This window comes from Amblyomma maculatum, chromosome 6 (genome assembly GCF_055883805.1).
Source record: "Amblyomma maculatum isolate TAMU_Amacu chromosome 6, ASM5588380v1, whole genome shotgun sequence".
Taxonomy (NCBI): domain Eukaryota; kingdom Metazoa; phylum Arthropoda; class Arachnida; order Ixodida; family Ixodidae; genus Amblyomma; species Amblyomma maculatum.
This window is the reverse complement of record NC_139349.1, coordinates 149,995,190-150,018,218: the sequence shown is the minus strand read 5'-3', so window position 1 is coordinate 150,018,218 and position 23,029 is coordinate 149,995,190. Positions and strand designations below refer to the sequence as shown.

Below are 23,029 nucleotides of genomic sequence, written 5' to 3'. Positions count from 1 at the left end.
CAAGTGGGTGTTGACCTCATAGGCCCGTTTCCCCGCTCATCCAAAGGCAATCGCTGGGTCATCGTGTGCGTTGATCATCTCACGCGTTACTGTGAAACTGCCGCCATCCCTTCCGCCACCGCCGCTGACGTCTCGTTCTTTCTTCTTCACGCTGTCGTCCTCCGTCATGGGCCTCCTCGTGTAATTATCAGTGACCGAGGCCGCCAGTTTCGGCAGATGTTGTGGAACAGCTTCTGCGCTATTGTACTTGCCAGTTGCGTCACTCTACGCCGTACCATCCTCAGACAAATGGCCTCGTCGAACGTACAAACCGGACGCTGACGAACATGCTTGCGATGTATGTTGACTCGCGGCACAAGAACTGGGATGACGTGCTTCCTTAACACCTCGAAGCATGAGACAACTTCCTATAGTCCATTTTTCCTCCTCTACGCCCGTCCGCCTCGACGTTCTCTTGACACCATTTTGCCGTTCTCGCTCGACACTGAGCCGTCTGTTTCGAGCACCCTCTGCCGCGCTGAAGAGGCTCGTCGGGTAGCCCGATTACGCACTCTGGCCTCGCAGGACCGCTCTAAGCAGCGCTACGATCGTCGGCATCAAGATGTCTCCTATGTTCCCGGCGACTTAGTGTGGCTCTGGACACCTCTCCGCAAGCGTGGTTTGTCCCAGAAGCCGTTGTCGCACTACACAGGCCCATTTATTGTGCTCAAACGCATCAATGACTTGAACTACGTCGTGTCTCGCCAATGTTCCCAAGGTCGCCCCTCTCGGAAAACACAGGTAGTTCATGTCGCAAGAATGAAGCGCTGCCACTCTCGCTCGGGACTCTGACTGACAGCCCAGGGGCTTCGCCTGCGAAGGGGGAAATGTCAGGCATGCGAACAGAAGAGAACAAAGTGCAAAAAGAGGCTCTCCGGGATAGAAGTGGAAGAAGAGGAAGCTCACCATCTGTTGGTTAGCACATCAGGCTAAGGTGCAGAACCATTCTGTAAATAAACCTTAACAATATTATTCTAACTGATACTGTTGTGAGTTTGACTGTATTTCGGTTTTCTGCATGTCCGTAATCTATAGGGCCTTAAGGGTTCCGTTCCGCAAAAAAAAAAAAAACAGTATTGTTGTGACAATCGGCGTTGTCGGAAAAAATTATTTGTCGAGAGGTTCGTGAGCGCCACGTCATGTGACGCTAATCGATTAAAACACTAAATAAAGTGTGATTACAAGGTAGCAACAGGACTTACACGTCATTATAACATGTAAGAGCGTAAATTGATTGCGCTGAAAAGAAAGCTTGAGAAAGATGGGAACTGAACATGTGACCCTTGAGTCACAAGTCAGAAAAGTTCCTTCTAGACCAGGGGTTTTCAAACTGGGTTCTGCGGTCCGGGGGCTGCTTCTGTAGGTTCCTTGAGCTCCCACGAAACTGCCTCATTTTTATTTTTTTTTTTCAAGTGTTCATCGTAACACCCGTATATGCAGATCCTCCTTTAGTACGCTCGTTGTACGCAGTTTGTTTTCAAAAACGTTCCACATTGGTTTCTGTGGCCGCCTGGACGGTGCGAGCACATACATGAAAAAAAAAAAGAAAGAGAGATTTTACTACGCATCATCAGATTATAGGTTATATCTTCGTAAAAGCGTCATCCAGTGTACCACACGCACTTAAATGAGATGTCCAAGACATTTCAAGTTGCTCATTTCCCTTTCCATGGAAACATATCAGTGGGCTTTCGCAAAGCACAGGCTTTTCCATGTGTCCAAAAATGTCCCGTGGTCTCACTTTTCCTTTCAATAGCGATGCTCTCAGACTTCTAAGTTACTGAGCAACTTTTACCCTATGTCGAAGGGTCATGAATTCCTGAGCTAAATTTCTGCTTCAGGGGATATGTTTGCTCTGGTTTTGCTATTTTCGACTACTTTTAAACATTGGTGGTAATACTTAACTGTTTTCCTAGATAATTCTGCTATTTTTGTACCGCTCTTTTTAGGTTAAGGCCTGCAACTCTGTCCGCAGCCTCTGGCGGTTATCTCAGAGTCACAACAACGCAGTTTTGTTGTTTGCCTGTGGAGGATCTGCATTGCTTTACCCAAGCACACATGAGAATGCTGTATAATCGCAGCTTATTCTGAGGCACGGACCTCGTTGTGACGTGGTAATGTTCAAACTCCGTCGGCCTTCACTTCTGCCGAATAAAAAGGGTTACGCTAAGCTATATCGCCAAAAATACGCAAGTCGTATCATTTTCGCGGAGCTCAGCAACTTTCGTTATCGCACCTGATCATTTAGAGCAATAATTGAAAAGTTTATTCAATGCAGACTTTTTATTCAAGAAGAATTTATACCAACAAGTATTTTGCATGACTCTTAACCACAATCACTTGATCTCAATTCGGAAGAACGCTGTTTTTATAAACCTTGGTTTATCCCGATTCAGACACCCGTGTCTGTGTAAGCATGCACATAGATAATGGATGTATGATATCTACAGCACATACTGTTAGCGGCTGACTTATTGCGCCGGGAATTCCCGACACCGACCAGCAGTGCGCGGTGCGTCGACAATGAGAGCGGGCGCGTGAGTGAGTGAAAAAACTTTATTGAATTAAGACAAAAACAAAGGTAACGCGTGAAGAATTTGCGAAGGAGTTAGCGGTGCGTCAGCACCGAGAGCGGACGTTTGAAAACTGTGTGCGAACGTGCGTGTGCGAAACGAAAAAGTGTATTTGTAATCCAGTTGTTAATTGTTAATATACCCATTTTACTTTTCCGTATTTTATTTGTGTGCCAAGTCTTTTCTTTCACATCTTTTTTTTTCTCGTTCTAATGCTAACAATACACAATATGTATAGGTATAAGTATAGCTACAACGCACTTGTAAACGCTATTCTGCGTACTTTGAAAACGATGTAGTCAAATTTGCGCTTATCTGAAACGATAACTTTCTGAAACTTGTAATTCGCGCCCAAATCTGAAATCACTTTCTATTTGATTGAACGCAAATTTGTCTAACCACCAGCATTTTGTATGTACGAATGACTTCAGGCGTTGTGCAAGATACTATTTTAGGGACGCTGTTTAATCTGATTTAACGATCACCCGTATATCCTATTTTTACTGTTATTTCACTCTGTGGCGACTGCGTCATCTATTTCAGTATCACAATAATACGGACTCGAAACATTTTTAGTGTGCCTTAGATCTTGTGGAAAATCGGGTGGCGAATGTATTTCAACGGTAATAAAAACTTTTATCGTCGAAAGCACATCCTACTCCCACCTTGGAATCTTGAACCACCCATGTTAAGAACTCAAGCAACGAAGCTAAGCGTGTTCTTGGTTATTCGTAACCTACTATTCCAAAGGCACAGAGCGCAAAAGACAGAACCACAGCACGAGGTTCACTCCGACTGCATTGATTTGTAACAGCACAAGGACGCATTTGCGTTTGCGGTCGTGATTTGAACCCGTTTCCTCGGGATCACCAGCCGAACGCCGTCACCGAGGGGCGAGGCAGTTACTGTCGCCCGTCGTGGAACTTGCTTTCTACGCTGACCGTGGCTTGTGTCTTGCAAGCATCCAAGCCGCCCCTTCGACGACTGCCTGGCGCCCGATGGCGGGAGAAGCGGGGGAACTGCTTCCAGGTACGAAGCATGGCGCTGCGTGTCCCGAAAACTAGGGCTGTAGCGTTGCTGGGAAAACCATTGGCCGCAGGGGACGGCATCCGTGGGTTGCGGAGGCTGAGCGCTGGAACATAACACGAGAAGTGGCGTTCAGTAGGCTACCCACCCCTCCCGTTCTTCGCCAGAGCAGAAGAAACGCATACACGAACAAGCGCCTCTATGGCGCTGGGCACAAGGCACGGGAACGAAATGAGATGTGCGTATCTGTTTTCCTTTTTTTTTTTCACGCTCATCTTCCCCGAGCAAAACAGCGCAAACTTCACAATGGACAGAGAAGGGCAGACGAGACACAGACCACGAAACACAAAACGTCTTAATGACATCTTGACACAGCTCCAAACGTCCACCAATGTCTTGTGCTAGATGAATACGTTGTAAAAACGTCTCCGGGAAGAAGTTTATTAAGAAACGTTTAAACGACGTCTCCAACAAGAAGTCAGTTCAGAAACGTTGAAGGGACATTTCGAGCAAGATGCATGCTCATAAATATATATATTTCAGTATAATGATAGTCAGAACGAGGTGTAGAAAATCCCATTGCATGTTCACGCACCATACCTCAACACCGGCATTAGAGAGCTATTTAACGCGCGGAATGAACGCGATCACGACAAGCATTATTTAGTAACCTTTAAAATTGCTGTCATTGTTTTGAACATGCAGGTACATACGTATACTCGTGCGCTTAATTCTGTGCGAAGGGGTGATATACCGAGCACGATTGACATCCGTCCGACTGTACAATGCATGCTTGCTATGCTCCTTTCTTCCGATGCCTCTTTCATCTCACAGTTGTTCAAAGCGGGGTGGAATTAAGCTACGCGAACGCAAGGCAACGACTACTGAAAGTAATGTTCCCACGCGCTCGCGATCCAACAATTAAGCCCAATATCCGTCACTTCGTGCTCGCAATTCCGCTCCACAGTAAACGATTAACGAGATGCTTTTAACTCACATCTAACGACGCGTTTTCGAAGTTAAATCTTCAACCAAGCTTGTATATTGCATCAATGCAAAAGTTCGTATGCCTCTATTCTGCATAAATGCCAAAAGTTGAAACTATAAACGCCTAGCAGCATCATAAACAAAGCAGCATCTTGGCAGCCATGTTGGCAGCATACTGTGCCTTGACTTGGCTGCATATGGCTGCCTAAGTCGAGTATCTTTTTCTAAATCCTCCTCACACAAAGTTTGAAAATAAAATGCCTATCTACAATTGTTTTAATTAAAACCAACTATTCGAAAGTTTTTTTTGAAGTTTAATTTGTTAACAATTGTTTTTTAGCAATTTTGTCACTTGCCAGTTTACCGGTTTACCCGCATAGCGGTGTTGCTATCGCGTTGTTGGATTTGGCGCCTTTTGTATGCCTTTTGTTCTGGTTGTCTGGCTGGCTAACCTCGCTTTGGCAACACCTGCTGCTATCGTCTGAAAACGGCGAAAACGGGAAGTGTAGTGCCGTATGGGAACCGTCATCCTGCAAAAGTAAGTGCTGTTATACTTGACTTGCTTTTGTGAGGCCATGAAAATACGGCGATGGAAAGAAAGAAGAAAGCCCTAAGCGCCCTGTCACGCCGGCAAAAGCACCGACGACTAGATGCAGCTGTAGAGCCACTAATGCGCAGCATAGAAGGAGAGAGTGCTCTACAAAACGAACCGTGTTTCAGTGCATCAACTGAACAAAGCCTGGTAGGTTGTGGCCGACCCTCAGCGAGTGACATCGGCCGTGCAGCGTCAACTGAACAATATGTAGTTGATATTCGCGGTTGCGAACCTTCAACTAGTGGCTTCGGCCATACTGGCGCAGAAAGCACCTCTCGTGGTTCTTTTGAGAGCACATCAAATGAGCAGAACATTGGTGTTGATTTTATTTCCGCGGTGGGTGATGTCGGCGAGCATAATATGGAAGACATAGGTTCCATAATTATGCCTTCATTCTCAGCTACTCATGAATCGGAGCTAGCAATTGGTGACTACAGCGAACGAAGTGTTAGTGACCCTAGCTCTGAGAGCTCGGTTGGTTGTTTAGATGATCTGCTCCAAATAGCCCAGAAACTAGCGAACTGGGCGTGCGCGGAAAACGTTTCACTAAAGGCGCTTTCTTCGCTGCTCAAGTTGTTGAAGACGCACACGTGCTTCGCAGAGCTGCCTTCCGATGCACGAACTCTGCTTAAAACGCCGCGTTCTGCTGAGATAAAAAGTTGTGCTGGGGGATCGTACGTCCACTTCGAAATCGCGGAGAGCTTGAAAAGCATCTTGGGTAAATTGCCTGACAGAGCATTACTCCCGCAGAGCATCGGACTAATGTTTTTTATTGATGGCCTTCCACTCGCTAAAAGCTCCCAAAGTCAGTTTTGGCCGATCCTTGCCAGAGCAGATGACCTCCCAGGTACTGGTGTTTTCCTTGTAGGATGCTATCATGGCTACAAGAAACCTGCATCCTTAAATGATTACCTTGGCCCATTAGTCTCTGACTTACTAGAACTTTTGAATGAAGGCATTCAAGTTGGCGACAGGACATATTCAGTAACTATCAAGGGATTTGTGTGTGACGCCCCAGCGCGAGCTTTCATTTTAGGCACTAAGCTACACTCAGGTTGTTATGGCTGTGGGAAGTGCCAGCAGAAAGGGGAGTATGTGGATGGGAGAGTAGTGTTCCTAGAGACAGAGGCGCCATTGCGTACTGACAGTGACTTTGCCCAAAAAAATCAGGAAGAACACCACGTTGCAGATACCCCTCTCTCTGCATTGCCAATTGGCTTAGTTTCACAATTTCCATTGGACTACATGCATTTGGTTTGTATTGGAGTGACAAAAAAATTGATATTAATGTGGATGCGAGGTTCATTGGCACATCGTTTGCCTTCTTCTTCAGTTGACAAAATCTCACAACAGCTGCTTGTGCTGGCAGGCACCCAGTGCGAGGAGTTTGCTCGTAAAGCACGATCCTTAAGGGATATTGACAGGTGGAAAGCAACTGAATTGCGTTGCTTTCTTCTCTACTTTGGCCCTTCAGTACTCCATGATGTGTTGCCCAGAAAGCTGTACTCTCATTTCCTAATTTTACATGTTTCAATAACTATTCTTTCATGCACTGGCATGTGTCGTCAGTATTGTAACTATGCAAAAGACCTCCTTGTTTGCTTTGTTACGCAATTCAAGGCATTGTATGGAAAGCAGAACCTTTCATACAATGTTCATTCGTTGGTGCATTTGTGTGATGATGTTGTCAACTATGGTGCACTTGACAATTTTAGTGCATTTCCTGCCGAGGATTACATGCGTCACCTGAAGAAGTTAGTTAAACACTCTAAGAGGCCACTAGAGCAGCTTGGTAATCGCATTGCTGAACGTATGGCTACTGGAACCTTCTTTAGTGTAAAGGAGCAATCTCAGCAAGAAGTAAAATACTCTCAGACACACAGCAACGGCCCACTGGTAGAACACTGCTTTGGTCCACAGTTTCATGTTGCAACTCTGCCAGACTTCACTTTGAGGACATCACTGGGCAACAACATTTGCATTGTGGCTGATTCAACTGTGGTCATAATCGTAAACTTTGCTCATGATGATCATGGGCACAAAGTGATAATTGGAAAGAAGCTGAAGGTTCTTGGTGATTTGTACACAATTCCCTGTGCATCATCCAAATTGGGAATTTTCATTGTCAGAGAAACTGACAGGCCTCTTCAGTCATGGAAGGTCACTGACATCAAAACAAAGTGTGTCCTGATACCTTTTGGAGAGTCTAAGTCTGACTATGCCATTTTTCCACTTATTCATTTAATCAGCACTTGAATGGATCCTACAAGCACTGAATGGGCAGTTGTTTACTTTGAGTGTAATTGTGCATGAAACTGCTTTACTCTTTCAGATCTTGATATTATGTGCCTGTGATGTAGGTGCATTTAATTTGATATTTGCCTTGTGTGCATGCGGCAGGCTGTATGTCTCCTTTATCAAAAACCTTTGTGAATGTTCACCTGTTGGCATGGTGTGAATTATGTGCTACTGCTTTGTAGAATGCTTGCCATCCTATTACCTTGTATTGCTACATGTGGCAAATTATTTGTACTGTGGTCTGCCTACTGCATTGACATGTTTTTTTTTGTGTGTGTATGTGTGTGTGTGTGTCCATGTGCCTTTAAATGGCACTAGTAGGACCCCTCTCAATGCAGTGTATGTACACATGTGGAATGGTTAGATGTGAAATGTACATAAATTAACAGAAATGCTGTTCTGGTATGTGTAGGCAGTTCATTTCAGTGGTTATTATGTAAGTCTTTTATCTGTACATTTGTGATGTTGGCACACATCTAAGATATGTGCCTATGTGTTGTACATATTCTGTGGCATCTTTTTGTGTGTTCATTTATGGTTGCTGGTATACCAGACTGAAGTCGGTTGTATCTCATTTAATTGTGTTTTTGCTCAGCTTGCAAGGATATAAGGGTATCTGTGACATTTTACTTGTGACTTTTCCTCCTGTTCCTAGTGCAGTGACAGCACACAGACATATCCATGTGCTATGTGATCTTGTGATGTTAGTGCATGTTCTGCGCCAGAATTTTTAATTTCATCTCTGGGTGTGAAAAGTGCCCTTTCTTCAGGAAGCCAACTTGATTAGCAGTAATTTTGTTTGATGTATCTATCTCTTAATAGGATATGTATGCTATAGTGCATTTTGTGGAAGGAAACAGTGTTGCTGTGGTGGCATCCAACTGGCTTGTAGAAAATGGCACAAAATGCCTTTGGCCCACAACAAAAAATACTGCACTTATCCAAAAGCTCGTGAAGACACGACTGGAGCTTGACGTCAATTCTTCTGAAGTGTATGATGTCAAGGCGATCAGGAAAACAGGTACGACACAGACAGCATTGAAAACTAATCTTCGTAAATTGTGACCTTCTATTGTTCTTGAATACGTGAAGTTATAGCAAATGTAATGTGCCATTGGGACTATATAATTAGGACTTCCTTCCTCCTCATGGTTTTGCAGAATATTCTTGTTCTTAAGACTGATATGCTATAGTTTGATACAACTCAAGAAAAAAAAGTGGCAGGTGCCACTCAAAGGAGGCCGTTCAGCAATGACGTCTACTGGTTTTTTGAAATTGTTACGGTTAATCCTTCGATTGTCTTGTACTGAGCTCTTGTTTTCCTCAATTGGCTGTTGTCCTCAACTGCTTGGCACTGTGTGTTACTGCACTCCAAGGCAGACAAAGGTCCGCCTCCTTCCCTTTCACTTCTAGCCTTTGCTGTGGAGCCATAAAAGCTGTCTATGAATATAACACCTCTAAGTGGAGCCTTGTTTAATGATTTTAGGAGCAAGACCCAGTGTTTTCTTGAGTTATATCTGACTATGCAGTTGAACAATTTGTTAGTAAATGTATGCCATAAATTTAATTGTTGCAATTCTTTATACTTCTACAAATAACATAAAAATATAAAATTACATTAATGAGGAAAGCGGCACATATTTGACATTGCCAAGCTTTGGCTTTATTATTTATAAGTGTCACTCTCTATTTCAGCATCGTATGATGAAGCAAGGCGAAAACTGCCAAGAGCAGAATACACTGATGATGAGAGTGCAACAACGGATCAAGGTGAGTGTGTCTTTAATTGTGCTAAAGATACCTTTGTCTAACATTTTAATGGTTTTCACAGAGAAAGGAAGAGGCAAGCGGCGAAGGATAATTTTGAAACCATACTCATCTGACGAGTCGGATCAGTCAGAAGTGGGAGCAGAGGAACTTGATGTACCAGAGGCACCACTTCAGTTGCGAAGGTAGTCAGTTGTTATGTATAATGTAATGTGGCTGATTTTTACATTTGGTATCTTTAACAGGAATGCTCTGATAAGAGAGGAGAAGAATGGTAAGTTTATTTGCATTTGACATACGTTGCTACTTTGTTGGAGGCAAGTCTGAAACTTGAGACTCATAAGTAGGGAATAATTTGAATGTTCTGTGTTAACAGAGGAGGGCTATTAAAGTGTTCTAGACCTTTGGTTTTGCTTAGATATGTTACCTCAGTATTCACAAACTTTGGAGCCTTTAAACTTCAGGATTGGATACCACGGTACGGTGACCTTTGGCAAATTTTTTTTTTCCAAACTCATGGAAACATGTTTACTTTCCTCCATTACTCTTCAAATAGTGTTCATTTGCTTTTCAAGGTTAGTAGTGAAAGGCTTGCTGGGCTGCAGTGCACGCAGACATGGATGAAAGACAGAAGCCCGCATAAATAAGTATTTTCCTTTAGTTCTCGTCCATGTACACTGCAGTGTAAGAATGAAGCCACACTGTCTTGCCCTCTGAGCATCCTCTTGCAACTTCATTTGCTTATGGACAATGATGGAACTGACAACCAAACTATATACACGTCTTTTGGTTTCCCAATACCCAATATAGGAAACAAGCTATGTGCAGCATCTTCCTCTAATCCTGGTAAGAAGTTAACTGCAGGTACTGTTTTGAGAGGCCTCATAATCAAGATATACATTTTATGTCAAAATGTGCAGGAGAAAGTCATTTAGCATTGGCTGCATCACCTGAGCCACACCGTACTGGTGAGGGATGCCCATTTTGCATAATACTGTTTTGGTAGATATTGTAAATATTGGTAATTTTTTTACTTCAAGCTTTTTCTTGTTTTATTTTCTTGCAGATTCACTACAGCATGCAGCATTTCATTTTGAAGGTAATAGAAAATGGTCTCGTGGCATACTTTTTGGCTGATACTGGTGATATGGGCATCTCTTTTTATGCTTTCGACATGATAGTGAAGAAAGCTACTTGCATGCTATTCTTTTGTCTGAGCCTTGCCATAAAGGTAAAATATTAATTTTGCGTGACGCTGTCTTAAACTGTTGTATACGTGTAATTTCATATATTATTTTTGTTTTCATGCGAATTAGTTGCTGCAGCTTGTGTATGACTGTTTCAATGGCTATAAGTGATGTCTGCAATATGCTGCTGAGCTGCCTTTGTTCGAATTATATCTTTTGTTCATAGTGTATCTGATTTATGAAGTAATTAGATAGTTAACCTGTAGGGTGTTATATAGTAGTAATAGAGGCATCACAAACACTAATCAGTGTTTGTAACTGTATTTGCTTTTCTTGCTTCTCAGGTACAAGCACATTTGTGAGCGGCATTTTGAGGTTCTGCTGCTGACTTATTTTTTTTTTCCTTTGTCATCTCTTTTTTTTTTCTTTTGTTTGTTCCTCACAGACCCGCCACAAGGACTTCGGTTCAGTCGACAAGGTGAGCAATAGGCTGTCATGCATCCTCAGATATATGTGTAATAGTGCCTCTCTAGGTGGCTGCCAATAACTACTTGCTTGCAGATTCACCCGTATATTGATGAAGGCCAGTAGCACAAATTTAGTGTCCTTCAGTGTAATGTGCCTCACAGCAAGCAGTGCAGATTTTGTAATTGAAATCCATTTATCATCTGTTTAACCAGATATTGCTACTGATCCTCATAAAGAGCATTGCAATAATAGCACCAAATTTGCTTGCCGATAACTGAACCAAATATCTTTCAATATCAGCAAATAATACTGCAGTCAGATTTGATGCACTAATTTCATGCTCTTTGAACTGGCAGTAGTCATCATAACTATCTGTGGACTGAAGTATGAGTTTGTTCTTTCAGGTGAAATGAGCAGAGCTCGATCAGTCAACCTCACACGGGAAGAAGGTATCTGAGAGGAATCTTATGTTCATTTCTTTCTGAAATCTTGCAAACATTAATTTTTTTTCATGAAAGGTCTTATCAGTAGTACATAAAGCATAAATATTTTTGTGCAGAGCCTTGGGTGTCACAAACAGAAAGTTGCCGTGGTGAGTCAGAACGGCTCATACTTGCATGCTGCAGCTTGCATGTATGCATTCTGTATGCAAAAGGACTGAGCCACTACGCAAAGACTGCAAGTAACATTAATTTTTGCTTTTAACATTTAGGAAATGAAGAAAGTTCGGAGTCCTTTGGGAAAAGGGAGATGGCTTGTAAGTGCTCTTGAAATGATGCTTGTTTTCTGCTTATTTTGTGCCAAATTTTGCATATAAATGTAGTACTGTGTTTGTGTCTGTTGAACCATTATTTAGCTCTATTTGCTTCCTGCTTTATTTTTGCTCTCGCCCAGTGCATAATTTTTTCAGCTTTATTTTATTTCACTCGTTTAACCTGGTGGCATCTGCAAAAACACCAGCAGTTTTACAGTTTTCCATCTGGCCAGCTTTTGCTTTATATTCATTGTTAGGGAAACAATGCCAATTGGTATATGAAAGAATGAAGAAATATTTACAGGACAGCTTTTCATGCATTGTGTGCATACTTATTTTTAGTACAGTCACTTTGTATCCTTTCCCCGCAGGGGGCACCTGTTAAAGCAGGTGTTTGTGTGTTTTGTGCGACACCACGGACCCCGAGCACCCACGTTTAGCCATGCGTGGCATCGTCGTGTCTGGGGAAAAGGGGATCCTGGTGGTTGAGCCGATGCCGAGTGTTTGGACCTTTAAGGCCCCTCGGCGGAGGCAACACACCACTTTGGCCCACGCTTCCCATAGACGGCACCTCCGGGCTGACCCACCCGGGGGGAACCGGCAGTCGCCTTTTCCTATCCTCCCCTCCATCTTTCACTTTCCTATCTTCTATCCTACAGCTCTCCTGTCTTCTTCTCTCTTCTTGGATTCTTCCTTCTTCCGGGCGGCTAGGGTTAACCGTGTGTGGTGTAACTACCCTGGGTTACCCATATTAGGTTATAGTTACTGTGTACAGCTGGCGAGGGTAGGACTTATTTAACTCCTGCCCCGTCCCCTTGTTGGGCTCGATGGTGGGTGGCTGGCACTGTGACCGAACAGCATACTTACTTTATGGCTTCTTCAAGACAAAATGATCGCCAAACAAAGAAAAGGCGGACCGAAGTAACCTCTTAATTCTTTAGTGAAAAACTAGAAATATTCCCCAAGTTCCACGTTATCCACAGTGAAAAACCAGAAAAGCCAGCCCGCATGGTGTCTCCCTTCATCGTGTCCAAGTCTCTCACACAAGCCCTGGGTCCAGGATACAAAGTATCCAAGCTGGGCAGTGGGGACCTCCTGCTTGAAGTCAAAGACAAAACTCAATATGACAACATTCCAAAGCTTGAGTCGTTTGGGGACATCCCAATTGTAGTGTCTATGCACACATCATTGAATAATGTCCGTGGCGTGATATCTGAGAGCGATTTCTTGAACCTCACAGAAGAAGAAATGCTTGAGGGGCTTAAAGAACAGCATGTAACCAATGTCCACAGAATAAAAATAAGAAAAGATGACAAAGAAATACCCACTAAGCACCTTGTCCTAACTTTTGCCACCTCCACACTCCCCGAATCTATTGAAGTAGGATATATCAAAGTGACTGTGCGACATTATATCCCCAACCCCAGACGCTGTTTCAATTGTCAACGCTTCGGTCATGGCTCACAGAGCTGCCGTGGCCGTCCAAAATGTGCAAGATGTGCTGGAAATGACCACACCTCTGAAAACTGTGCAGCTGTGCCACGTTGCGCCAACTGCGATGGGGAGCACCCTGCCTACTCCAGATCATGCCAAACTTGGAAAAATGAAAAGGAAATCATAGCCATAAAAACAATAGAAAACATCAGCTTCAAAGAAGCGCGCGAAAAACTGAAAAAGAAAAACCCATTCGTTTTTACAGCGAAGGCAGACTACTCCAAGGTGGCGCGTGGGGGCGACACGCCACGCTTTAATCTGGCTCCTGTCCAGGCAATGCCTCAGACAGGACCACCCCCGCCCCAGGCAGGGACAGCGAAAGTTTCCTTGCCATCTGCAAAACAGGGCCTACCGGTCTCACAACCGCCAGCCCAAAAGGCTTCCCTTCAGAAGAAGCCTGAAACACAAGCACCCGCAGCTGACCAGCGGACGTCCAGCGCCTCCGAGGAAGCGATGGACACTAGTCTTAGTTCGCCGCCGCTTCTGCGCCGGCACAACTCCCTTGAAAAGAAAAAAAGGGACAAACCCCGAATAACGGGCCCTGAGAGACCCGAAACCTAAATTTTTAACTCTCAACAAAATCCACCTAATATGGCGTTCCTCATTCACTGGAACTGTCGAGGTCTAATTAACAACTATAGTGATGTAAAAGATCTCTTAAACACGTTCTCTCCATTCGTCATCTGTTTACAAGAAACAAACCTAGGACCTGAATATAAAAACATCCTAAAAAATTATAAAGTCTTTCGGTGTGACCGGGAGCAGTCTGGTAGATTATCAGGAGGTGTCGCTATTGTTATCCAGAGTGGTGTCGCAACCAGACAAATCAAGCTCAAAACTAAATACGAAGCCGTAGCTGTTACCACTTTGCTTTTTAAAACGATAACGATATGCTGCTTATATCTTCAACCTCATTCACCAGTAAACCTCCATGACTTAGAGGAGCTTTTAGACCAGCTGCCAGAGCCTTATCTGGTAGTTGGCGATTTTAATGCCCATTCATCTTCTTGGGGCAGTGAATTAACAGATACTAGAGGCCGCATATTAGAAGATTTTATATTATGTAACAACATATGTTTGCTGAACACCGGAAATCAAACATACTGCTCACCAAGGTCTGGAAAAATGAGCTGTTTAGATCTATCCCTCTGCTCGCCATCGATTTTTAATTATTTTAAATGGGACGTGATAGACAACCCGTATGGAAGTGATCATCTACCTGTTGTTATTGAGCTTTTATCTTCTCCATCAATCATCCCTTCTAAACCACGTCGCTGGAAGCTTCACCTAGCCGACTGGTCATTGTTCAAATCAGAAGCCAATTTAGAAAACATTTTTTCAGACAGCCTCAGTGTAGATGAATTAAATGAGCTTTTCACGACCCGTATCCTTGCTGCTGCTCACCTTGCTATCCCCCAGTCCTCGGGCAAAATACAACCAAATCATAAACTGTGGTACACACAGGAATGTAAGGAAGCAAAAAAACAACAAAATAAAGCCTGGGGTGTCTTTCGCAGGTACCCAACGCACGAGAACCTATTGAACTTTAAGAAAGCAAGAGCAAAAGCAAGATATATTCGTCGCAGCGCAGAGAAAACATCTTGGAAAAACTATGTTTCATCTATAAACAGTTCCATCACATCAAAAAGGGTATGGGAACAAGTTCGCAAACTAGATGGTACCTACTCCCCCTACACAGTCCCTCTCCTAACCCCTCCAGGTGTGCAAACTAGCTTGCAGGAGCAGGCAAATATACTCGGTGAGCATTTCTGCAGAGTGTCTAGCTCTAACCACTACACAGAATCATTCTTAAGATATAAAATCACAGCTGAAAAACAGAAACTCCCAACTAGCGGTGGCAGCAACGAACTGATTAACAGTTTAATCACATTACAAGAAATTCATAGAGTTCTATCTACTGGCAAAAAGACTGCCCCAGGCCCCGACGAGATACATTATGAAATGTTGTCCCACCTCTCTGAGCCATCTGTAGAAGCCCTTCTAAAGTTTTTCAACAAGATATGGGTAGTAGGACAGATACCGGAGGCGTGGAAAAAAGCTCTTGTTGTACCGTTTTTGAAGCATGGCAAACCACCAACTTCGGCCAGCAGTTATAGGCCAATATCATTAACTAGCTGTCTAGCAAAATCATTTGAGAGTATTCTTAATATTAGATTAATGTTTATCCTAGAATCCCAAGAGCTTCTCGATATTCATCAGTGTGGTTTTAAGAAGGCATGTTGTACAACTGACCATCTTGTCCGTCTGGAAAATACCGTCAGAGAAGCATTCATACACAGACAGCACTGTCTAGCGGTCTTCTTCGATCTTGAAAAGGCATACGACACAACATGGAGGTTCGGAATATTGCGTGACCTTGCAGACTTGGGCATCCGTGGGAGAATGCTAAACATCTTGCGTGATTTCCTCTCTAACCGCTCATTTAAGGTTCGTCTAGGCACAACTATGTCAAAAAGATTTATCCAAGAGAATGGCGTACCACAGGGATGTACTTTAAGTACTACATTGTTTGTTGTAAAAATGAATAGTATAAGTAAAGCAATCCCAGAGTCTGTTATGTATTCACTCTACGTTGATGATTTGCAAATTGCCTGTACATCATCCAACATATCATCCTGTGAGAGGCAAATACAGATAACATTGAATAAGTTAGCTACATGGGCAGACAGGAATGGGTTTAAATTCTCCCCTCAAAAAACAGTAGCTGTTCTTTTTTCACTGAAGAGAGGCCTACAGACAGATCCAACTTTATACCTAAATGAAGCTGTACTGCCAGTAAAAAATAAACACAAATTTTTAGGTATAACTTTTGATAAAAAATTAACATTCCTGCCTCACATAACTAACCTTAAGAAGAAAGCTTCTAAGTCCCTCAACATACTCAAAGTTCTCTCAAAGAAGCACTGGGGATCCGATCGAACATGCCTTTTACACATTTACCGCTCTCTTGTACGCTCCAGTTTAGATTACGGTTGTATTGTGTATGGCTCCGCGAGGTCATCATATCTAAAGCGATTAGACCCAATACGTAACCTCGGCTTACGTCTTTCTAGTGGTGCATACAGAACATCCCCCATTAAAAGCATCTATGTAGAAACAAATGAACCACCCCTTGCCGACAGGAGGAGCATGCTTACATGTGAATACATACTCAGGATAAGATCTTTACCAAAACATCTCTGTTTCCCCTTAGTTACAAAGTGCCCTTCCAGAACACTGTTCATAAACAAACCCCATGCTATCAGGCCTTTACTACTCCGCTTTGAAGAAATATGCAAAGATTTAGGAATACTGGATGCACTTCCAACTGTAGCCCAGAGACAGTATCCATTTCCGCCCTGGTACAGCCTTCCCTCTACATGTGACCTCACACTGACAGCCTTCCGAAAAAATCAAACAGCACACGAACACATATTACAGGAATACCTAGCACTACGAGAGAAGTATATGAACTTCACAGAATTTTTCACAGATGGATCAAAAACAGCAAATTATGTTGGATGTGCTGTCGTGCAAGGCAACAGAGAAAAAGTTGTAAGGCTACCTAACAGTGCCTCAATATTTACTGCAGAATGTTACGCTGTCTATGTAGCTGTAAATAAAATTATGCAACAGGACTGTGAAAAGAGCATAATCTATACCGATTCTTTAAGTGTGCTTACGGCATTACATTCCAAAAATGCAGTTGAGCCTATAGTAGGGAACATCATTCACGGCATAGAAAAAATCACAACGCAAGGCCAAACCATAATCTTTTGCTGGGTTCCTAGCCATGTTGGGATATATGGTAATGAAGTAGCCGACTCATGTGCTGCACAAGCTCGAACTAAGAAAATAAAGAAAATACCAATTCCCTACAAGGATTGTATTAAGTTAGTAAAAAGAAGCCTGATAGATAAATGGCAGAAAAAATGGAATAACGAAGAGCAAAATAAACTACACACAGTAAAACCCATAGTAGGAGAATGGAAATCATGTACACAGAACAAACGCTTCAGTGAGGTGATTTTGTGCAGTCTTCGAATCGGACATACACACTTGACACACAATTTCTTACTGAGAAAAGAGCAAAAACCATTATGCAAAGAATGTGGAGGTGAGCTCACCGTGAACCACATTTTGATCACGTGCACAGAACTTGAACAGTTAAGGAAAAAATATTTTACTCCATTCTATAATGAACGCATCCCATTCCACCCCTGTTTACTATTAGGAGACAACCCGCTTGTTGAAATTTCATCTGTTTTTAGTTTTCTTAAAGAGTTAGGGATCCTAAATCAGCTGTAATTTTCTAAACTTTTCATTTTCACTCATAAAGAAGCTCAGCAACCTAGTGTTTGGCGCATGATGGCCATAGTAGCCTATGTGCCAAAAAACCCAACCCAACCCAACCCAACTTTGTATCCTTCGTCAGTGGTTGCTTTATCATATTGCTTTGTTACATTCAGTGCTTTACTTTTCATGTTTCAGTGACTACAAAGACCATACTGAAAGAACTCGCATTTATCAAAGAACAGAATAACCAGATTCTGAAAGCTCTGTGCCAGCGGCACGTAGACACTGAGATTGGGGAGCCACTGCTCGAACGTGTTTTTCCTTTGGTCGCTCTCGTTGGCGTGGATGAACTTGAAGACAACATCAAAAACTCGCGGCTAGCTCGCAAGGAACTGGTGAGTGCTTTTAATTTATAGTCTGCTAACCATAATTTGTGCCGATTTTTTAATAGTGCAAGAAGCTATCCCTTATTGGTGGGAGCAATGTTCGTACCACGACGGCAAACATTATGAAATACCTGTTTCATGACTGCGTTGGTATCCTGTTCAGTCTTTATGGACAGAAGGGGAAGAGGCGTCTGCTTGACACTGAGCTGTATCAAGTAATAGTGGGTAAGTGAATCCTGCATTTGTGTTTTGCATTTATTAGGCTTTGCCCTAGTAGTCTGCCTGCTATCAATTCACTTGTTTATTTTAGATTTTTAAATAAACATTTGAAACATAATACCACATAGCCCAGTATGGTAGTTCATTGATGAGGTAAAAATTGAAGACTACTGGCACCAAGTTTTGTGCATGCCAAAGTGTGTTGTTACATTTTGGACAACTTAGCTGTGTGCTTGCACTTCTGTGAATACTTCAGTTATCAGTAGAATTTACTCGGTGCTGTTTATCACCCCGCTTGACTTGTGTTCTACAGAGTCTATTCGAAAACATCCCACTACTTCTTTGGCATCTGACACAGACATTCGTGCTGGGATAATGGCCTGGCTAAAAAACTGCCAGGCTCGCCTGAACACTGCAGAAAAAAGGTGCGCATTTTTGTATATATTGTTTGAAGATGACTTTTTGTTCTGTGCAGCTTTTTTGCCTACAGCAAAGTGGACATGTGCAATATAGAGCTTAATGATTAGATAAATGATTATCTAAAAGCTATTAGTGAACATTGCTGATTACTTATTACCATGTCATTTCTCACAAGCTTTTTCTGCAGAGATAGCATTGTCGGTGCCTATAAATTGGAAATTAAACTTTCGTATAGCTAGTTTATGATCAGACGTGAAAATCTGCAATATTCTAATTCTGTACTTGTCATATAGCACATCTTTTAGTTTCAAAAGGTGCTGTAAATATTTCATTGAGTAACGTGCTGTAATTAATATTTTACAGTCGCCGACTGCAACACCGCATGTTTCACTGCAACATGCTTCATACAACTAATGTATATGAACTCCTGAAATTTCGGTTGCATCATCGCAACAGATTGCTCGATTTTTCATACTTCATTCGCATTCCCTGCGGCACCACTGCTAATTGCCATGCCTCCATATAATATGTATTGTGGAGGGTCATTATTCCAGGCTTCAAGGGGGTCAAAAATGTGATTATATAAAAAAAGTTTTAAGCTAGAAATATGGGGCCCTGTATGCAGTGTGACGCAGTAGCTGCACATATCGGCTCAACGAACCGGCAGTGGCAGGTTTGTTTTCATGTCTAGACTGTCTAAGCCACCGTGTTGGCCCTCGAGGTGCCGACAGCAGTACAGCCATCGAATGCTGGTTACCGCCTGTCTGTGTAAGCATTGTGCAGCATGACCGTCAAGCATCAGACTGGGCTTGTGACCCGTTCCTCCATCATAGTGGAAATCAGAAGCTTATGTTAAGTGATTTCTTATACAAAATTTCATTTTTTGTTCGTTTCGACATGCCCTACAGAGGCCGAAAAGTCGGATTGACGACCATATTATTATTATTATTTAGGGCCTATTTTCAGCACTTTACTGAAACATGGAGGAAATACTTCATTTTATGTAACATAAGCATGTAAGGGAACTCATTTGTAATGTGACTTGTGACTGCTTTAAGTTGTTTTATGCCATTTTGTACTGTTTTGCTTCCTTGAGCTTGTCTGAACATCTATTCTGCATCAGGTCTGGTGCCATTCCAAACAGTGAATGATGTGTTCGAAAATGCCTTAGTGTGGCTGAGCTTGTCACGTTTATGGTAAGTTTATGCATTGGCATTTGCGCATTCTGCTAAATGTTTCAGTTCAGTGCAGACTTTATTGCATCTACGGTTAGCTGTAAGCCATTTTTTTATGCAGGACTACCCGTGTGGATGGTTCTGTTTGCATGTTTGGTATGCCAGTGCATTTTGATTAGGCGTCGGTGGCCTCGGCTCTCATAAAGGCTTTTTTTGTTTGTGCAGGTTGATTTAAATTTGCTTTCAAAGCACTCTGGAAGACTTAAGTTGTCGCACAGAGCTTAGACTCCAAACTTCGTGATGCAAGTTGCCAAATTTTTTTTTTTTTTTTTTCATGCAGGACCAATTGTGCGGAATAGCTTTTTTGGATTTACTGAGTTGATGGTAGGTCGGTGGTTTTAAAGTGATGCCAGTCACCTGAACTCATTATTTTTTTTATCTCTGCAGGTCAATTAATATTTTTGTCTCCAACGCCGCCAGGGAAGGCAGCTCTTAATGTTTATGGTACGTCAGTGCACTTAGCTCAAATGCCACTACTTGCAGCTCACTTCATAATTTTGTGTATCTTTGCAAGCCGTGCAATTTTTTTTTTCTTGCAGGACCGCCTGTGTGGATGGTTCTGTTTGCATTTATGGTAAGCCCGTGCATTTTGATTAGGCGTCTGTGGCCTCGGCTCTCTTAAAGTTTGTTTTGTTTGTGCAGGTTGATTGAAATTTGTTTTCAAAGCACTCTGGAAGACATGGTAAGTCGTCGCACACAGCTTAGACTGCACACTTCATGATGCAAGTTGCCAAAAATGTCTTCTTTCCATGCAGGACCAATTGTGTGGAATAGCTTTTTTGGATTTACTGAGTTGATGGTAGGTCGGTGCGTTTTAAATTAATACCAGTCACCTGAACTCATTATTTTGTATCTGTGCAGGTCAAATAATATTTTTGTCTCCAACGCCGTCAGGGAAGACAGCTCTTAATGTTTATGGTAAGTCAGTGCACTTAGCTCAAATGCCACTACTTGCAGCTCACTTCATAATTTTGTATATCTTTGCAAGCCGTGGAATTTTTTTTTTCTTGCAGGACCCCCTGTGTGGATGGTTCTGTTCGCATTTATGGTAAGCCCGTGCATTTTGATTAGGCGTCTGTGGCCTCGGCTCTCTTAAGGTTTGTTTTGTTTGTGCAGGTTGATTGAAATTTGTTTTCAAAGCACTCTGGAAGACGTGGTAAGTCGTCGCACACAGCTTAGACTGCACACTTCATGATGCAAGTTGCCAAAAATGTCTTCTTTCCATGCAGGACCAATTGTGTGGAATAGCTTTTTTGGATTTACTGAGTTGATGGTAGGTCGGTGCGTTTTAAATTGATACCAGTCACCTGAACTCATTATTTTGTATCTGTGCAGGTCAAATAATATTTTTGTCTCCAACGCCGCCAGGGAAGGCAGCTCTTAATGTTTATGGTAAGCCAGTGCACTTAGTTCAAATGCCACTACTTGCAGCTCACTTCATAATTTTGTGTATCTTTGCAAGCCGTGGAATTTTTTTTTTTCTTGCAGGACCGCCTGTGTGGATGGTTCTGTTTGCATTTATGGTAAGCCCGTGCATTTTGATTAGGCGTCTGTGGCCTCGGCTCTCTTAAAGTTTGTTTTGTTTGTGCAGGTTGATTGAAATTTGTTTTCAAAGCACTCTGGAAGACGTGGTAAGTCGTCGCACACAGCTTAGACTGCACACTTCATGATGCAAGTTGCCAAAAATGTCTTCTTTCCATGCAGGACCAATTGTGTGGAATAGCTTTTTTGGATTTACTGAGTTGATGGTAGGCCGGTGCGTTTTAAATTGATACCAGTCACCTGAACTCATTATTTTGTATCTGTGCAGGTCAAATAATATTTTTGTCTCCAACGCCGTCAGGGAAGACAGCTCTTAATGTTTATGGTAAGTCAGTGCACTTAGCTCAAATGCCACTACTTGCAGCTCACTTCATAATTTTGTATATCTTTGCAAGCCGTGGAATTTTTTTTTTCTTGCAGGACCCCCTGTGTGGATGGTTCTGTTCGCATTTATGGTAAGCCCGTGCATTTTGATTAGGCGTCTGTGGCCTCGGCTCTCTTAAGGTTTGTTTTGTTTGTGCAGGTTGATTGAAATTTGTTTTCAAAGCACTCTGGAAGACGTGGTAAGTCATCGCACACAGCTTAGACTGCACACTTCATGATGCAAGTAGCCAAAAATGTTTTCTTTCCATGCAGGACCAATTGTGTGGAATAGCTTTTTTGGATTTACTGAGTTGATGGTAGGTCGGTGCGTTTTAAATTGATGCCAGTCACCTGAACTCAGTATTTTGTACCTGTGCAGGTCAATTAATATTTTTGTCTCCAACGCCGCCAGGGAAAGGAGCTCGTAATGTTTATGGTAAGTCAGTGCACTTATCTCAAATGCCAATACTTGCAGCTTACTTCATAATTTTGTGTATCGTTGCAAGCTGTGAAATTTTTTTTCTTCTTGCAGGACCCCCTGTGTGGATGGTTCTGTTTGCATTTATGGTAAGCCCGTGCATTTTGATTAGGCGTCGTTGGCCTCGGCTCTCTTAAAGGTTGTTTTGTTTGTGCAGGTTGATTGAAATTTGTTTTCAAAGCACTCTGGAAGACGTGGTAAGTCGTCGCACACAGCTTAGACTCCACACTTCGTGGTACAAGCTGCAAAAATTATTTTCTTTTCATGCAGGACCCATCGTGTGGAGTGGCTTTCGGCTTTACTGAGTTGACGGTGGGTCGCTGTGTTTTACCGTCGGTGTATTTTAAACTGATGCCAATCGCCTCAACTTATTTTGATATTTTCAATCTGCAGGTCAATTAAAATTTTGTTTCCAGGACCACCAGGAAAGGCAGTTACTAATGTTTACGGTAAGCTTAGCTACCACTACCTTCAGCTCACTTCATAGTTGTGTATCTCTGCAAGTTGCGGGAGTTTTGTTTTCATGCAGGACCTCCTCAGTGGACGGGTCTGATTGATTTTACTCCGGTAAGCCAGCGCACTGTGCAGAGATGCCTATGACCTGAAGTTTCTTTTTTGTGCCTGTGCAGGTCATTTGGCTTTTTTGCTTCTGCAGAAGATGCTCAGGTGCTGCAAGTGTCTATATAGTGTTAATTGATTTGACAGTTGCTTTTTGTACATTCAGTACAATAAAAAAAGTTATGCAGATTGAAGAAGCATGTGTTCTTGGTGCACTAGCATGTGTGTTCACATTGAGTGTAGAATTGTAGCCCTCAGTTCCTCATGTGAAGTCACATGTACAGCGCATTGCTTGACGAACAAGTTTTTTCTCAATTTAATTTAAAGTACTTAAGCTACAAAAA

General features: G+C 42.6%; 1 protein-coding gene and 1 long non-coding RNA gene across 5 annotated transcripts; both read left to right on the top strand.

Annotated features, from left to right (window-relative positions):
• The first annotated feature begins 5,062 nt into the window (after positions 1 to 5,062).
• Positions 5,063 to 20,901, top strand: LOC146187020 (uncharacterized). Of its 4 annotated transcripts, XR_014708203.1 has the most exons (20): positions 5,063 to 5,163; positions 8,341 to 8,539; positions 9,214 to 9,288; positions 9,350 to 9,470; positions 9,531 to 9,559; positions 10,096 to 10,131; positions 10,206 to 10,253; positions 10,352 to 10,384; positions 10,918 to 10,950; positions 11,345 to 11,389; positions 11,500 to 11,532; positions 11,653 to 11,697; positions 17,680 to 17,879; positions 17,936 to 18,095; positions 18,403 to 18,514; positions 19,633 to 19,705; positions 20,025 to 20,068; positions 20,132 to 20,188; positions 20,758 to 20,792; positions 20,861 to 20,901. XR_014708203.1 is itself a non-coding variant. In XM_084607551.1 (16 exons), exons 2-16 carry the CDS (start codon positions 8,344 to 8,346, stop codon positions 19,658 to 19,660), a joined length of 1,194 nt encoding a protein of 397 aa, XP_084463677.1. In that variant the 5' UTR covers positions 5,063 to 5,163; positions 8,341 to 8,343; the 3' UTR covers positions 19,661 to 20,010. The 4 variants fall into 4 exon arrangements, 2 of the variants coding, with proteins under 2 accessions (XP_084463677.1, XP_084463676.1); XR_014708204.1 differs by lacking the exon at positions 19,633 to 19,705; XM_084607551.1 differs by lacking the exons at positions 20,025 to 20,068; positions 20,132 to 20,188; positions 20,758 to 20,792; positions 20,861 to 20,901 and having other exon boundaries at positions 19,633 to 20,010.
• A 1,283-nt stretch (positions 20,902 to 22,184) lies between these two features.
• Positions 22,185 to 22,800, top strand: LOC146187019 (uncharacterized). Its single transcript, XR_014708205.1, has 6 exons — positions 22,185 to 22,216; positions 22,285 to 22,324; positions 22,398 to 22,439; positions 22,521 to 22,576; positions 22,657 to 22,694; positions 22,757 to 22,800. It is a non-coding gene; the product is annotated as an uncharacterized LOC146187019 (long non-coding RNA).
• Positions 22,801 to 23,029: the final 229 nt, after the last annotated feature.